We start from the raw sequence: 17,629 nt of genomic DNA, 5'->3' as shown, positions 1-17,629 counted from the left end.
TTCTTCTTACCCGTTGTTAATTTGATACTGATCATTGAAGGTTGTAAAAGTCGATGACTGTAGGGCTACCTTGAGTCCTGATGGGTTTTGCCGTTTTGGTAGCAAGCTAGGAGTTTTCAGTTAGTAGCTACTTCTTAAATATTTTCATTAGGAAACCAATGAATGCTCTTAAAAGACTCATCATTTCTTACAAAAACTCTGATTTCTTTTGTTTTTCGTTATAGCATTATCATGATATTGTATAATATTACTTTCCACTTTGTACCTAAGCTCCAAAGAGCTAGTGTGTGTTAGTCTGTCACGCTCTTACTGATGTGACCTAGACACATCCTATCATCAGATTAATGCATATTTATAGATTTTTAAATCAAATTCTTTGTGTACTATTTGTGATTTTACACTCTTATTATTATTATTATTGTTTTTATTTTATTTGTTTTTCTTTTTTGTTATTTTACACTCTGTTATCTAAAAGTTATATTCCATTTGAACTACAAAGCATGAGGGTTTGTTGATTGATTTAGAGTTATTATATCGTTCTATTTTTGTTTGATCTATGATGGCCACATTTTTCTGTCAGAACTTTCAGTATTTGCTGTTTCCCATCTTAAATAATGCAGGCGTTGATCAAGTCAAGCAACAGACTACGTGACTCATTGCTTCCTAAGGATGAACCAAAATTGGCGGTCCCTCTTTTGCTACTTATTGCTCAACACCGTTCATTGTATGCTTTATTACTTTCACTGTATTCTGCGAAGTATAAGGATATTGTATTTTCCTGCTTGATAACGAGAAGGGCCCTTTCTCTCCCCTTTTTTCTTTTGTAAAATGTAAATTTCATACATCAATTTGGGGGTATATTATGTAGGTGTTGGGGGATTGATGCCATTTTTCATTAAATATTTTAAATTTTCTGACATGCCCTTGAACCACTTCAGATTAACGGGAAAAAGATCATACCCTGACCCACTTTGTTTCTTATTCCCACCCCCACCCCGGTGACCTCCTAGAATAAGTTAACTACCGACTTGGCTGCTCATGGTGTCATTATTGTGCCTTCTAGCATGCTATTCAGTTATGATTTCCATTAACAATCCTCTTGCAGTAAAATTATCATAATTCAATCGTTTGAGATGTCTATTACATTTACCTGCTACTACTCTGTTCTTCTTTATGCATGCTTGTGCAACTGTAATTCAATTTATTTGTCTTGTCTCGTCTCTCTTCTCTTTTCTTCCCCTCCACTACCACTTGGTTCTAACTAGCAAATTTTTTGGTCTAACATGAGTTATTTCCTTCAGGGTTGTTATAAATGCAGATGCTCCTTATATAAAGATGGTCAGCGAGCAGTTTGATAGATGTCATGGAACTCTGCTTCAATATGTGGAATTTCTTAGCAGTGCAGTTACACCTGCTTCGGCTTATGCTCAGTTGATTCCCTCACTCAACGATCTTGCCCATCTTTATCATCTAGATCCTGAGGTCCGTTTGCTTGTGTCATTATCATATGGCTTCTGTTTTCTTGGGGTTTTTTTTTGTGTGTGCGTGTGTTTTCTCATAATTGAACTACTCTTGATATTTGTCTATTCTTTATTTATGAGATTTAAATTCTCAATATATATGCTTTAAAGTTCTTTTGCATGCTCTTAAAGTACTTCTGGATGACTCTTTTTCCCTTTTGTAGGTTGCTTTCCTGATTTTTCGGCCAATAATGAGGCTATTTAAGTGTCAGGGTGGTTCTGATATCTTCTGGCCACTGGATGGAAATGATGCAAATGTTGTAGGCAATAATTCTGATCTGGAACCTGCAGAATGTTCTGCTGATGTTGTATTGGATCTTGGTTCTTTACAGAAACCTGTGAGGTAAGAGATCTATTTCTTTTGAAGCTCACTTTTCTTACATGCTTGGACCTTTGCTTTTTTGGCTTTAGAGACGTAAATGTACTCGATTTGCTTGTTCACTTTATTCTATATTTTGATGATTAAACTATGCACAATTAAAGGCTATTGATAACATGTAGTTCCTTAATACTGTGATAGGATCTGAGTTTAGAACTAAAATGATTTTATTATTATTATTATTATTGGGCACATAATATTAAGGATTCTGAGAAGTGTTATTTCTCCTTCGACTTCTTACTCCTTCACTGTTGTAATCTCTCCCTCAACTGCTGAGAAGTATAACCTCTCCTCGTGTCCTTTTCTTTTTGCATTCAGAGGAATCATACAAGATATTGATTCTCATTCCACAGAACGTTATGTTGTTAGTTTGGCTAAATGTAAGATATTCATAAGCATCCTTTTAGTCATTTTAGCTTATCCTTTTTAGTGAGCAATGGGCAATCCCTGATGTAATTTTTCTCGGGGGTTTTATCCCTGTTCTCATATATCAATGATATTCAGAAGCATTGACGTACAGAAATGCCACACTACTCTGACACTTTAGTCAGATGTATTACGTACAGAAATAGGGAGTTTAACATTTTTGTGATTTTGATGGTATAGTTTGATTTTCTTTAACTTCTATTTCAATAGGTGGTCAGATCTGCTTGATACTGTGAAGTCTATGTTACCTCCAAAAGCTTGGAATAGCTTGTCTCCAGATCTCTATACCACATTTTGGGGTCTCACTCTCTACGATCTTTATGTTCCTCGGAGTAGATATGAATCTGAAATTGCTAAGCAGCATTCTGCTCTTAAAGCTTTAGAAGAGCTCTCTGATAACTCAAGTTCTGCAATCAACAAAAGGAAGAAAGACAAAGAAAGAATTCAAGAATCTCTTGATCGCCTGTCCAATGAACTTGTTAAGCATGAAGAAAATGTTGCATCCGTTCGTAGACGACTTTCTCGTGAAAAGGATAAGTGGTTGAGCTCCTGTCCTGATACTCTGAAAATTAACATGGAGTTCCTTCAGCGTTGTATTTTTCCTCGCTGTACATTCAGTATGCCTGACGCTGTCTACTGTGCTATGTTTGTGCACACTCTTCATTCCCTTGGAACACCATTTTTCAATACAGTCAACCATATTGATGTTTTGATATGTAAAACCTTGCAACCCATGATATGCTGCTGTACGGAATATGAAGCCGGCAGGCTTGGAAGGTTTTTATATGAGACACTAAAGATAGCATATCATTGGAAGGTAATTGATCACTTAATCTTTCTTTATCATGATCAAGACCAAATGAAGTTAAAAAAGTTATACATCATTCAGCAAAGTGCTTGAATTCTGTTACTGGGTTCTTCCCCATCTTCAGTTGTTCATGTTGATCAATCGTTTTGTCAGAGTGATGAATCCATTTATGAACGTGAATGTGGAAATATGCCTGGATTCGCTGTCTATTATAGGTATCCAAATAGCCAAAGAGTAACGTACGGCCAGTTCATCAAGGTACTTGAATTTCTGCCATTTTCATCTTTTGATTGCTTTTTGCATATACTATGTACATTTTAATGAAGATTGATAATAGGTTGCTTGAATTATGTAGTTCTTTTCCAATTCTTGTTTAGGATTAAGTTGTTCTATTAGACTGTATCTCTTGAGATATATAGGAAATGCACTAGTGGGAAAATAATATATCCTATACATAAATCTATTATGACGTAAAAAGCAATCGCTCTTCCCCCTCTTAGCGCTCTATCAGATAACTAATTTGCTGTAGGGGTGTAACTCCGGTCAGTTCTGTAGTGTAACTCCAGTAATCTAAATTACCTTGCAAGATTATCTTCTTTGGCTTGGTTTCTCCAGGATTGGCTTCTTTCATTATTCTGTGGTCATATAGATCTTGAGTTTTTCTCTACTCATAGAGAATTTTCAATTTTAATTCCTTTATCATTCAACTTTCAATGTATTGGGGATCCAATGTCCCATTTCAAGTATAATATATATATATATATATATATTTGGTTTAAACTTTTACGTACGTATATATTTCTGTCACTATCTAATAATCCGTTAATTGTTTTTCTTATAGGTTCATTGGAAGTGGAGTCAAAGAATTACACGGTTACTGATACAATGCTTGGAATCTACTGAATACATGGAAATTAGAAATGCTCTTATAATGTTAACAAAAATTTCCAATGTGTTTCCCGTCACTAGAAAGAGTGGGATCAACCTTGAGAAACGGGTAAGAAAAATTTCACTTTGTTAGTGTCAATTAAGAATTCTTCCTCCTTTTGTATTTCCTCTCCCGATAATGAAAGTTATGTTTGGAATTAAAAAAAAAAAAAAAACTAAGAATTCTTCCTCTTCATGTAGGTTGCCAAGATCAAAAGCGATGAAAGAGAAGATTTGAAGGTTTTAGCTACTGGCGTTGCTGCAGCCTTGGCTGCTAGAAAGGTTTTCTGGGTTTTTCTGTTGTGTGTTTACCTTCTCAAACTTAATTGCTTAATTGACGTTCTTTCATTCTGCAGCCTTCATGGGTTACGGATGAAGAATTTGGCATGGGTTACCTTGAATTAAAGATTGCACCATCTCTTGCATCAAAGCCTTCGGCTGGTAATTTAGCTGCTAGCCAAAATAATTCCATTTATCTCTCCCAAAATGAACCTGGTGGAGGGAAGACCACTGCATTAACCAACCCTAATTCAGATTCTGGAAATATGGCCAAAGATCATTCATTGAGGTCAAGAACTACTGATGTGAGAACGGATAAAATAGATGGTCTCTCTGTTCCAAAATCTGAGCTTGGGCATGGGAAACTGAAAGGCACAACATTGAACGGGCCAGATTCCCAGCCACTGGTACCCTCAACTTCTGTGAATTCAGGATCCTTAAGAATGGTGGAAAGTCAGAAACCAGGTGATGACTTAAGTAGGATGTTGGATGAGGGCTCATCAAAAGTTGTTTCAAAGACCTCTTCTGAATCGGAGGTAGTATTAAATTATAGTTTTAGTGAGCATTCGATTGTGTGTGTGTGCCTATTGAATTATGACTTTTTATATTATCATGTTAACAGTTAAGAGTTCCAGCAAAACGATCAGCGCCTGTTGCGTCTCTTAATAAAGCACCAAAACAAGATATCTCAAAAGATGAAACTAGATCAGGAAAAGCTGCTGGCAAGAATCCTGGGTCTTCGACAAATGAAAGGGAGCTTCCAGTTCATGCAACAGATGGTGGTAGGCATGGAAGTTCTTCCAATGCACCTTCTTCCGTTATGCCAAACGGTAATACACAAAGTTCATTAACTAAAGGCTCGTCCTTATCGGTAAAAGCTTCAGATAGTCACACTAATGAATCGAAGGCAGAGAGTGGGGTTGGGAGGACATCTGATGCTAGGGCTTCATCAGTGAAGGATGATGGCACTGAAGCTCTTGATGTTGCCAGATCCTCTTCTTCCAGACTTGCTCATTCTCCCAGGCATGAAAGTTCTGCCGGTGGTTCTAGATCTAGTGATAAGCTGCAAAAAAGAGCTAGTCCCGCAGAAGAACCAGACAGACAAGGTAAACGCCGGAAAGGAGATGGTGAAATCAGGGATGTAGATGGGGATTTTCGTATCTCTGACAAAGATAGATCCATGGACCCACGATCTGTAGATGTTGATAAATTAGGAACAGATGAACAAAGTGGTTACAGAGGCTCAGACAAACTTTTGGATAGAACAAAAGATAAAGTAAATGAAAGGTATGATAGGGACTACAGAGACCGGGTTGAGCGCCCTGAAAAGTCCCGTGGAGATGATCCTTCAGTAGAAAGAACAAGAGACAGATCAATAGAAAGATATGGAAGAGAGCGCTCAGTCGAGAAGGTGGAGAGAGTTTCTGATAGGTATCCCGAAAAATCTAAGGATGAGAGAAATAAAGACGATAGGAGCAAATTACGATACAGTGATTCAACTGTAGAGAAGTCTCATATTGATGATCGGTTCCACGGACAGAGCTTGCCACCTCCGCCACCCTTGCCTCCACACATGGTCCCTCAATCTGTTAATAGTGGGAGAAGAGAAGAAGATCCAGATAGGAGGTTTGGAACTACTAGACATGCTCAAAGGCTTTCTCCTAGGCATGAAGAGAAGGAACGAAGACGATCAGAGGAAAATTTAATTTCACAGGATGATGCAAAACGCAGAAGGGAAGAGGAATTTCGAGAAAGAAAGAGAGAAGAGAGAGACGTGGGGATGTCATTGAAGGTAATGCTTGTTCAAGTTCATTGCAATTTATTTGGTTTGTCATATAACCTTTTGTACTTAACATCATATTACTTAATCTTGTATTTTGTTGACACCCCCGTAAAGGTGATTAGTTTAGTGCTCTGCCTTCAGAAAATTGATAGACAAACACTAAACCCTAATTAGTACTATGGAATGTTTCCATTTATCTATCTAGACTTGTAACAGGAACCGATTTTAGAAAAGGGAATACAATTTCTTGGGTTGTGGTTTCTTGAAAAGGGATTGCAGTTTCTTGGGTTGGGCCAAGATGGTTTATGCCTTTCTTCTTCTTATCGTAATACGTAACATACTCCCATCATGGTAAGGAAATCAGGCTATATGTCAATGGAAAGTTATGTTTTATTACTCTTAAGTCTTAACTCTCAAGTTTTACGTGTGACAAAGCCGAAAAGATGTAGCCCAGTAAACATTCTTTTTAGATCTGAATTACAGATGCTTTAGTTTCCTCTAGAGATGGTCTTGGGTTCTTTTGTTTAAATTGGGCTAACAAATGTATCTAGGTGTGCCAACCTGGAATTAGTAGTCATGATTTTTGTAAGTTTTATTCTCGTTCATGTAGGTGGATGACAGGGAGAGGGAGAGGGAAAAGGCAAACCTTTTGAAGGAGGACATGGACGCGTCTGCCGCCTCTAAGAGGCGAAAACTTAAAAGGGAGCATCTGTCATTAGTTGAGGCTGGTGAATATTCTCCTGTTGGCCCACCACAACCCCCCATGGGTGGTGGTGTGTCTCAGTCTTATGATGGACGAGAAAGAGGAGACCGGAAGGGAGTTATGATGCAGCGTGCTGGTTACCTGGATGACCCAGGCTTGAGAATTCACGGCAAAGAAGTGGTCAACAAGATGACAAGACGTGAAGCTGATCTGTATCCTTTATATCACAACTCGCTTTGTGCATTATTATTAGTGGTCTGAGTTTCATCTATTTCGTTAATTTTTATTTACTCCTTAACCAGAATTTAGAATGCATGATCGAGAATGGGATGATGAGAAGAGAATGAGAGCAGATCAGAAGCGGAGACATCGGAAATAAGCTGCTTGATCAGCTCTTGTTACACTTGATCATTCCTTGTTGGGGAGAGCACTGCAAACATGGTATATAAGCTGCCCCAGAGACCAGGCGTCCAATCATCATGTATTGACCAATTTATAAATGGAGAGGGAGACGGTGTTGTAATTTATGGAAAGTCGGTGAGCCTGCCGAGAGGTAATAGATGGCATGCTCCCGTAATGACGACCAATTCATAATCGGACAGGACAGGACATTGGGGTGTTCTGCCATTGAGAAGTATTATAACTTGTTTAAAATTTAGATTAGGATAAAGTTGTGTATCATATTTTAGGCCCCCGCCGAGTATATTTGTTCTGTTTGCCATGAGTAGTATGAGTTATTCAAGATTAGTGTGAACGTAGGGATTTTTCCCCGTCCGTTCCATGATAGTTCCCCCTGCCCTGTTTTCTAGAAAATTTTTCACCCCAATTTAGATCAGGGTGCTATTTAATCACCCTCATGAGTTTCATTAACGGTTTTCTTTTGAGGAAAGGATCTCAACTAATTCAATTTCTATCACTCTGTTCATTGCTTATGGTCTGCTTTTCCATTTCTGAAACATTGATTACGAGGCTTCTTTCTGAAACCATCTGATTTTCTTATATAAGGAACGTTTCTAAAGTCCTTTACTTAAAGGTATTCTTATAATTGCATTCAAACTTTCGATTTTATGCAGTTACTTTAATAGTTGAGATATTTTTACACTCAAATTATCATTAAACGGTAATTGTTTATTTTTTAAGCAAGGTAGATTTTAAGTACATCGAATGTCAAAAGTTATGCATGGTATTATAATAATGAGATATATTCAATACCGAAATCAGATTTTTTTTTTTTTTGGTTGTTTGTTAATTATGAAAATATATTGAACATAGTTCAATTAGCATCTAATTATGTTGTGACAACGAGATTTGTGGTTTAAATTTCATATCCCTATTTGAACTAAAAAAATTATGAAAATTCTATAAAGGATTTTGTTTGAAAAGTGGTAGGAGTTTTAACTTTTAGTCTCTTCATTCCTACGTATTATACAATTTATACTCAAGAAAACAAAATATGATAAGAATCAAATGATTAGATTAAATTATATATTTAGTTCTTGTGATTTGTGCAAAACTATTAATTTGCATTTTTCCATATAACTCTAAAAGTTCCATTTTAGTCCTTGATTTGGTTTGAATTTAGTTGGTATGATTTCAAAAAGTTAACTTTGATTCCTATTAATTTGTTTAATTTCATAAATTATTAATGTCATTATCACATATATTGAGAATTTTTCACATAGTAGTTTTTTTTAATATCAATCATTACTGTTATCTCTAAAAATTATTAATGCATTAATTCTTAAATACGTGACTTATTTAAATATAAATGGGATTAGAATAAATATATGGTCGATTCTCAAAGAAAACTATGATTAAGAATATAAATGGATTCATAAGTGTTTAGAAATTAAAGTGATATGATAATAAGTTTCATGCACGGAATTATGAGTTGAGGTATATATTTCCCTAATTATTTTGTTGTATTTGTTGGAAAGAAAGAATGATGGTGGAAGGGATTAAGAGGAGGGTCGAAGAATTCCATTCTTTCTGCCTCTCGATTGCATTCCCAAAAGGAATCCCATTCCAACGTAAACGAAGCAGAAGCCTCAAGCAAATCTTCCCAACTCCTTTCTTCTAACTCCATCAATGGCTTCCCCCTTGTCCTCTCCTTCACTCCATTCTCACTCCCCGTTGCCGGAGAACCCGTCGTCGACGACTTTGATGCGCTCGAGCTGGTACACGAAGACGAAGATTCCGTCACCTGCCACATCCTCCCCACGGATGCTTCTAGGGCTTCGATCCGCGCTTCCGGTATACGATTGATGTCAGGGAATTCATGAATGCTGCACACTTCCATCAACTTGCACCAATCGTAAAGCTCCGAGAGTCGGTCTGCTTGAATGCCGGCCTTCTTGTATATTTCCATCGCCGCTATGCAACTCCGGTACGGTAGTTGAAGAAGACTGTCTTCGGTTGAATCGATCTCCCGACTGAGGGATTGATAACAATTGAAGCTCTCGCGGACTATGTGCTTCATCGCTAATCGAACTGTGAAGCTTTGTGCTGCTCTCCCAACCGGTTTGCAATCGATTACTTTGTCGATTAGGTTCTGCATCGGTTTCGATATTTCAATTACTCTGTTAATTTCGTTGATTCTACTCGAAATTGTTCCGTTCGCTTCGTTTCCAGATGAATCATCTGGTGTTTTTGTGTAATAGAATAAATCGGAATTCAGAGATTCATCGAGCAACCGAGCGTAGGATCTGATGAAAGAGGAATAATCTTCATCCTCACGGATTTGGTGCTGATGGAAAGAAATCGAGCCATTAGCTCGGCTGCGAAGAAGGTGTAATCGGAATTCAGTGTTGTCGAGGACTGATTGGAGCAATCTGTGGAGGAGAAGCAGACATTTGAGTCCAACTCGCCAGCAGCGAGTTTTTCGAAATCGACGGGAAAAGCTGAGGGTAAAGGATCGATACGACGGGGGAGAGAAGGCGAAGATTGTGAGAAGCTCTTGAACGTACTTTTCCGGCAACGGTGAGTCATTTGAAGCGGTGGCTTTGATGACTATGAGATCGACGTCGGAATATCCACTGGCTGTGACGATTTTGGCGTAGCCGACGGAACAATTTTCTTTGACAGTGGTGAGAACTCGCCGGAATCTCCTCTGCATTGTATGAATGGATTAAGACTAAGAGAGAGGATTTTTAGAAACAAAGATGAAATGGTAAATGCATTTTTTTTTTAAAGAAGTTGGATTAGGAGTTTGATTTTATGCAATCTGACAAAACGAATAACCGTTTGATAATCTCTTAGTTTTGGGGGAATCACAAGTGCTCCGATTACAAGAAATTTTATGCAATCGATGTGATGGAATTTTCGAGGTTACTATTTACAGAAATGTGGCTTAAAAATCCATTTTAATCTCTCAACTTTTATATAACTAACCATTTAATTCTTAAACTTTTCCTTAGTAAATAATTTAGTCCATTTACTTTTAATTTTGTAACAATTTAGTCTTTAAATTTTACTAGTCATTGAGTAAAAATTTCTTATTTTTGAATGAAAAGAAAAGTAGAGAATCCCACATTTGTTGGTACAACAAGAAGATGCTCCTTGTTTACCTTTACCTCTTCTCGTGGGGTTTGGGTGTGAAGAGGTATTTAAGTTTTAAAAGGTATGAGGAGGTAGGCAAATGAAGGTTTGATGGTCTTTCCATACATGCATCGCTGTCGTTTGATCGGATGAGGTGGATAATAATTTCTTTTATTAACAGATCATCTGTTTTTCCTCTCTTTCCTCGTTCTATCTTCTTTCTCATTCACATGTTCCTTTTTTTATGTCTTTCGATTATGGTCTAGAAGGGTGTGAGCATGACATTCTTTTTGAGACAGATCTGATCTGGGTTGTTTTAACTTGGAGACGACATGACATTCTTTCTGAACTATTTGCACAAAGGTAGAGCCGCGAAGCGTCTTAAAGAGAGTGTGATCCGCGACTCAGCCTTTCACAGGTTTTGTTCACTGCTGTTAAATTTTGAGCTTCCGTTCCTGTCACTTTTCGCTGAGTAGCCGTTCAAACATAAATTTTAAAATTTGTAACGATTTAGTCCATTGTGTAGAAATTAATATTAAGGTTTAATGAGATTTCATGCATAAATAAAACGTTAAACTAATTAGAGACTTAATATTTTTTTTTACAAAATACAAAGTTTACATCATAAAGTATTAAAAACTGACATCTAATTTTGATGATTTTTTATTAATGTTAGGGATTGAGTTGTTATAATTTAAAAGTATAAGGACAAAATTGTTACATAGTAGAGTTAAGGGACTAAATTGTTACAAAATTGAATATATAGGGACTAAATCATTATAAACCAAAGTTTAGAGATTAAATGGTTACTTTTATGAAAATTCAGGAATCAAGAGTATTTTTTAACCCAAATGGCTTATTTTTTTTTTTTCATGTTTTATGAATTTATTTTTACTATGTAATGGATGGTGTATATTTCATTAACATATTATATGTCAATTAGCTTTGGACTTTTACCATGATTAAACTTTAGCCATTTAAATTCATGGTTTTTGAAATTCGTTATATGTCTCTAGCAGTATTCATTGTTAATATACACACTAGTTATTGTAAACTTGATGGTAACATTTACAAATAAAAATAAGTAGAAGTTACAAATGATCTACATTTGTAGGTAATTTGTTCTTAATGTTTCAAAAAATTTATCATTAAACTATGATATCGATCACACCGAGGTCTCTTACTTCATAGAAGAGGTTAAATCCTTGACGAACGTAATAGAGAGGGTTTTCTTGTTCCCATGTGAGGCAGGATTGTAATTATCTAGCTCATTCCTTTGCAAAGGGGACCTAGAATCGCAAGTTTATTCTTTTTTCCCCCTTATTTGGAGTAGTTTGATTTGTCTTTTGATGGTGTGTTATTGGTTGGTTGTGGATTATATACTAAATTAGACTTCTTTGGCAAAATTAAAAAGGATATTTTAAATGGTAACATTGTTGAAAATATTTATAAAATATAGTAAAATTTTAGAACTATTAATGATATTGATAGACACTGATAGAAGTGTATCAGTGTCTATCATTGATAGTTCTAAAATTTTGTTCTATCTTGTAAATATTTTGATTTATTTTTCTATATTTAAAAAAAAGAGTACTTCGAAATTTTTTTATAAAAATAGAGTGAATTTTTTGTCTTTATTGTGTTGCATTTATTTATTTATTTATTTTTTTTTGAAAAAACTGCAACAAAACTTAAACCGCGTCTTTACAAAAGAATTTGAATTACAACTACTCGGTCAATTAATGAATAGGGTGAATCAACATTTGGTTGTATTCTTTTACTTTTTCTGACCATTTAACATTTACATTAAGGCCACGTTTAACCCTCAGTAAAACGTAATAAATCAATGATAATGTGAAAAGTAAGTTCCATTTGATTACCTTTGTTATTGTTTACTTGTGTTATGTACCCATACTGACATGGGTCCACTTCCAAAGTTGTAATAGAAAACAAAAATTGATTGGTGAGTGAAGGGTACTCAATTCAATTGTATATGGAATTTACGTCATATCGTTAATGTTATTGTTATAATTACCATTGTTCTTACTATCCCAAAGGAAAAATAATGAATTTTGACACTTTTATTGTTACTGTTACCATTATTGTTTGATCCTTAGAGGTAAAAGTAATGGTAACGAAAATAGTATGTGTGACAAAATCCATATTTATAAGTAAATGTAATCAAAAGCAATATAACTACATTTGGAATTCTATTATGATTACATCAATTTTTATTACGAATTGATAAACGTACCTAAATTAAATCTTAATTAAGTAATACAATTGTGTACTTCAATAAAACCTTAAAAACCTATCATTTCAAAATATTACCTTGAATTATTTTCACATTTTTTCAGACTAGTATTGAAAAACCAAGTACAACTAGTCAAGGTTTGTAAAAACCCGCCATAAAATCTTTGTGTAACTAACTTTAATTAATAAGAATATACTGTTGTTAAATCTTTGTGTAACTAATTTAACTATTCTAATTATGAATAAGAATATTTTGTTTGTAAAACTCCTCCATAAAGTTTATGTAACTAACTTTAATTATTTTTATAGAAAATATTTAGTTTTATGTTAAAAACCGCCTTAAGACTATACTATTCTTAAATCCTAATTAATTATTTTTTCTAAAAAGACAAATTATTTCTCACTTTTTATTTTAAAGACATAAAATAAGAAATTATTTTCACAATAGAAAATCTGGTACATTTTATTGAGTTAAGAATTTTGGATCATTGTCTAATGTATACTTTCAATTAAAATATTATTTAGATCCTTACACTTTTTCATTTTAAATTTCTAATACCATCTTTTGTTCACATGCAATAAAGAAGCAAATAGATTTCTTAGTTCCTAGTCTTTTTCTAATATTTTTATAAAATGTCATGTCTTAGCTTTTAGTAAAAATAATGATAGCATATTAACTTTGAGAAGATGAATTAAAGAGAATGAGAGGATGATTTAAAAAAATATGCCATATGAACTCTTTTATAAAATGAGTTAAAAAATGAAAGAAGAATTAAAGAAAATGGATGCTATGTAGATTGTCTTTTTGTTTGTTGAGTCTAATCTAGTAAGGACAAAAAGTTCACCCTAGTTTTGCAAATAATTTTCGAAGTATCCTACATTGTTGCTAATATTTTGTGAAAGAAGGGGTCTTTTCAAATGTAAGAAAAAACTCAAAATATTTATATGAATAGCAAAATTTGAACTCAATCCAAAATGATTGAAGAAAAGTTCAACCCACGGTAGTGAAATACCAAAAGTATCCCTAGCCCACACGGATAATCAGCCGATTAATTACGATTAATCGGATTACCCATCAATCGGCTCGATATCCTTGCTCACGCTCGATACCCATCCTCTTCCCACGACTTCTTCTTCATAAAAGAGTACATGATAACCATCTATCATTTCTATATAGTAAATACTAATACCTATTTCTATAGTTTTTATATGGTTTGCACTCTATATATGTTTCTATATAGTAAACACTAATTTCTATTTTTATTTTAATAATGCTTATTTAATAATTTACTTGTATGTCAACTATCTATCTTAAGAATTTTATAAAAAACTTTAACATCAATACATCTGTTATTGGTACATTTGAATTAAGATAGACAATGATAGGTAAATACCAATATTTGTTTCTATAGTTCCTATATCGTCGGTACTTTATATTTCTATATTTGTTTAGTTGAGTGGATCTATTATTGATAACTTTGAATTGAGATAGACAGAGATAGAATATTATCTCAGATAGACAATGATAGACTTCAATGGTAATACTAATACCTACTCTATGTTTCTATATTTGTTTAGTTGAGTGAATCTATTATTAATAACTTTGCATTGAGGACAAAATGGTTGCAGTTAGGTCCTTTTATTAAATTTAATAAAAGGATCTAATTGCAACCATTTTGAAACTACAAAAGGTTAATGGATCAAATTGAAAGTTTAAGGGTGTGATTGTAATCAATTCCATAGTTCAGGGGCGGTTTTTGCAACTTTCCTTTCATTTCTGCCTTTTGTCCCATGAAGTTACTTCACGAGACAAACTTACAACATTATGAAAAAAAATAAGTATGTCTCGTGAAGATGAATAGATTGTCCCGTGAAATTACTTAACGAGACAAACTTACAACATTATGAAAAAATAAAAACGTCTTGTGAAGATGAATAGATTGTCCTGTGAAGTTACTTCACGAGACAAAAGATAGAAATGAACTCAACTTTATGAGAGAAAAAAAAAATACCAATAGACACTTATAGACTTCTATCAGCGTTTATTAGATATAGGCTTCTATCATTTTCTATCATGATAGATACCGATAAACTTCAATTAGTCTTTATCAACTCTATAAAAAAAGATTAAATTTTATTATTTTGTATAAATAATTTTCGTTATTTTTCTATTTTTGAAAATCAACCTTAAATAAAATAGTTGCATCACTTGAAAAAAGAAAAAACAAAACAAAACATTCTATGTTTGAAATCCACAAATTCTTTTTTAAATAGCATTATTTTCCTCAATAATCCATTTTGACAGTCTTAAAATTAATATGACTTTATATAGACTATAGCAATAGAGTTGACTTTGTTGATTAGAGTTTCCCTCAATGACAAAAGAAGTTTCATTCATCTTATTAGATGGATGACACGTTTATATTTTATACTTATGATTTAACGTAAATTGTAATCTGTGTATTAAACAAATTGATATTTTCTGTTCAGAAAACAAGAAAAAATTATTACTTAAAAGGATATAAACAAATAATCTTGTCATTTTCAAGATTTTTTTTTTAAAAATAAAGTTTTTAATAATTATTGACAAAAATAGGGTTGGACCAAAAGTATTGATGAAAATGAGGTAGTGTAATCGTGGACCGATACATGATTACACCTAAATCATGGACGAGATCTACAACTTACTTTGCATCACGTGAATCTGGCACACCTGGAAGTGACCTGGTAGACTGCCACATGTATAGATATGCAATATTGACCAGGTAATTGTGGATGGGTCCACGACTATTAATGGTCTCAAGAGTAGCTCCATTAACTTCTCCCTTCACTTTCTTCCTATGACAAACTTCCTCACTTTTTGCCTCTCTCCGAGTCGTCATCTGTCGACTCCATTTGTCGTTCCCTACGTCCACCGTCCGCCGTCCACCACCGTCGTCGTTCTTCCTGCCATTGCCTATCGTAGGTAATGTTTTGTTTTATATTTTTTCAGTATATGAGATTGTGCTCCATAAATCTACTATTTTATTTAAATGAAAACTAGAGTTTTGATCTATTTTGGTGGAACAATTTGGATTGTGCTCCATAGATTTTGTATTGTGTATGATTTGAATTGTTTTATTTATTTATTTATTTTGTTTTAATATTATAAGTTGGACTGGATATTTGGGCTGTAGTTGTTTTTTTCTTTTTAATTTTAAAAGAAATATTTGAACCGTTTGAACTGGTCATAAAATAATATCAAACTTTTTGGAATGGTCATAAAATAGAGTTTGAAGTATCTTTTATATTGATGTTAGATTGGGTTGTTAGTAGTATTAACATATATTTTTTTTGTCAACTATAACAGTTGTAAAGATTTGAGTAAATATGTCGATGCGTCCTGAAGATTTAGTCATTCTTAAACATTGAAATGATGGAGACAGTGATATTGACGTAGAATTTGATGAAATATTTGAAAACGATAGAAGTGCAGAATGTGATCTTGAGTTGTACCGTCAGAGATGTTCACCCAAATATATTGGGACATTACTATTATTAATTCAACATGTGAACGAGGATCAACATTGGAGGAAAGGAGTAATATGTAGATAATTCTAGTTTAATACAAAAAGGAATGTTATTTGACACTAAAGAATATCTACAACTGGTCGTAGTAGTGGGATGCGATTGGAGGTTACAGACATGTCGGTGTAAAACTCATGGGATTTTTGAAATTACTAGACTTGAAATTAATTTGATATCATACAGGCAAGATATTTGGTCATTACCGACTGATTACTGTCGTGATGGTTAAGACATTTGGTTGACCATAAGCCTTCTTTTATGCTTCCATAGAGTTGCATCAATCAGATCGTGAGATAATTTTTTCTGCGACAAACGGTACCTTCATTGTGCTATACACTCTCAACACTATACCAGATTGATTTGAGAGGTAAGCACGATCAAGACTAACATTGAATTCACGTAGATAGATGGTACTAGTATTGAATTCATCTATCTAATAATAAGCACGATCATGAAACGATTGATTTGAATTCATCTATTGGCACGATGCCCAGTACCATTATTATTGAATTCAATAAGCACGATGTCCAGTACCATTATTATTGACGTAGAATTCAATGCTAGTCTTCATTGTGCTATACACTCTCAACACTACACCAGGAAAAATAGACTAGCATTTCATATTGGAAAAATCAAAGGACCTCACACTCCTTATTAGATAGATGAGCTATTTCTCTCATTGCCAATTGGTTTTGAGATGGAACAATAAAAAGAAATTGTGATCCAATCAAGAATGGTGACCCCAAAAGAGACACCATCACTAAGGGACTCAAACTCTTTTGGGTTTAACTCATCAATAACCATTTTATATAGTTAGGTAAACTTAAAATAAATTTATCTTCAATTTTACCTAAATTGGTTAAAATATTTTTCATTGACAAAGAGGTTAGATGTTATTGGTGAATTAAAAGAAAAAAATAGAATGATGAATTAATCTTCAATATAAAGTACATTGGAAGGTTAAAATCCTATTGGATAATTAAAAAAAAAAATCCTTCCATCTAAATAGGTTTGAATTCCACTCTTTTTAAATAGCATTATTTTTCTCAATAATCCATTTTGACACTCTGAAAACTAAACAATAGAGTTGGACTTTATTGATTAGAATTTCCCTAAATGACAAAAGAAGCTTCATCCCTCTTTATTAGAAAAAAATTAATACTATAGTAAATTGTAAATTAAATTTATGATTTAACGTAAAATTGTAGTCTTATTAAACAAATTAATACTTTCTTTCATAAAACAAGAAAAAAAATTATTACTTACAAAGATATAAACAAATAATCTTGTCATTTTCACCAACTGAAATTGAATAGTAGTGCTTATAGTTTTAAAACAATTGATTCTAAAGTGCGATTTTTCTTTTTTAACTAATGGATAAGATCAATCAAGGTGAATTTACGTTTAGTGGCTCAAGCCTCTCTCAATTTCAATGTATTTTATATTA

The 17,629-nt window shown here is 33.8% G+C and overlaps 2 protein-coding genes across 2 annotated transcripts in view; one reads left to right on the top strand and one right to left on the bottom strand.

Annotated features, from left to right (window-relative positions):
* The window catches only part of THO2, a 33,171-nt gene extending 25,414 nt beyond the window's left edge, over positions 1–7,757 (top strand). The window contains exons 22-32 of the mRNA XM_039051311.2: positions 621–724; positions 1,302–1,482; positions 1,685–1,863; positions 2,536–3,142; positions 3,287–3,391; positions 3,975–4,130; positions 4,262–4,342; positions 4,417–4,875; positions 4,962–6,131; positions 6,733–7,037; positions 7,135–7,757. Of these exons, the coding sequence (XP_038907239.1) occupies positions 621–724; positions 1,302–1,482; positions 1,685–1,863; positions 2,536–3,142; positions 3,287–3,391; positions 3,975–4,130; positions 4,262–4,342; positions 4,417–4,875; positions 4,962–6,131; positions 6,733–7,037; positions 7,135–7,204 (3,417 nt within the window). The 3' untranslated portion in view covers positions 7,205–7,757. The remainder of the gene's footprint in view (positions 1–620; positions 725–1,301; positions 1,483–1,684; positions 1,864–2,535; positions 3,143–3,286; positions 3,392–3,974; positions 4,131–4,261; positions 4,343–4,416; positions 4,876–4,961; positions 6,132–6,732; positions 7,038–7,134) is intronic.
* Positions 7,758–8,613: 856 nt separating this feature from the next.
* On the bottom strand, positions 8,614–10,948 carry LOC120067831 (putative clathrin assembly protein At1g03050). The gene has a single exon (XM_039019423.2). The coding sequence runs from the start codon at positions 9,938–9,940 to the stop codon at positions 8,738–8,740; it is 1,203 nt and encodes a 400-aa protein (XP_038875351.1). The 5' UTR covers positions 9,941–10,948; the 3' UTR covers positions 8,614–8,737.
* Between the last annotated feature and the right edge of the window lie 6,681 nt (positions 10,949–17,629).

Source organism: Benincasa hispida, chromosome 12 (assembly GCF_027475165.1).
Source record: "Benincasa hispida cultivar pf3 chromosome 12, pf3_genome.v1.1, whole genome shotgun sequence".
Lineage (NCBI taxonomy): Eukaryota > Viridiplantae > Streptophyta > Magnoliopsida > Cucurbitales > Cucurbitaceae > Benincasa > Benincasa hispida.
Note: the sequence above shows the minus strand (reverse complement) of the source record. Positions and strands in the feature narration are given on the sequence as shown.

What these genes read in the sequence shown, in the direction of transcription:
- LOC120067831 (XM_039019423.2), bottom strand. Translation starts at nt 9,940, where the DNA reads ATGCAGAGGAGATTCCGGCGAGTTCTCACCACTGTCAAAGAAAATTGT.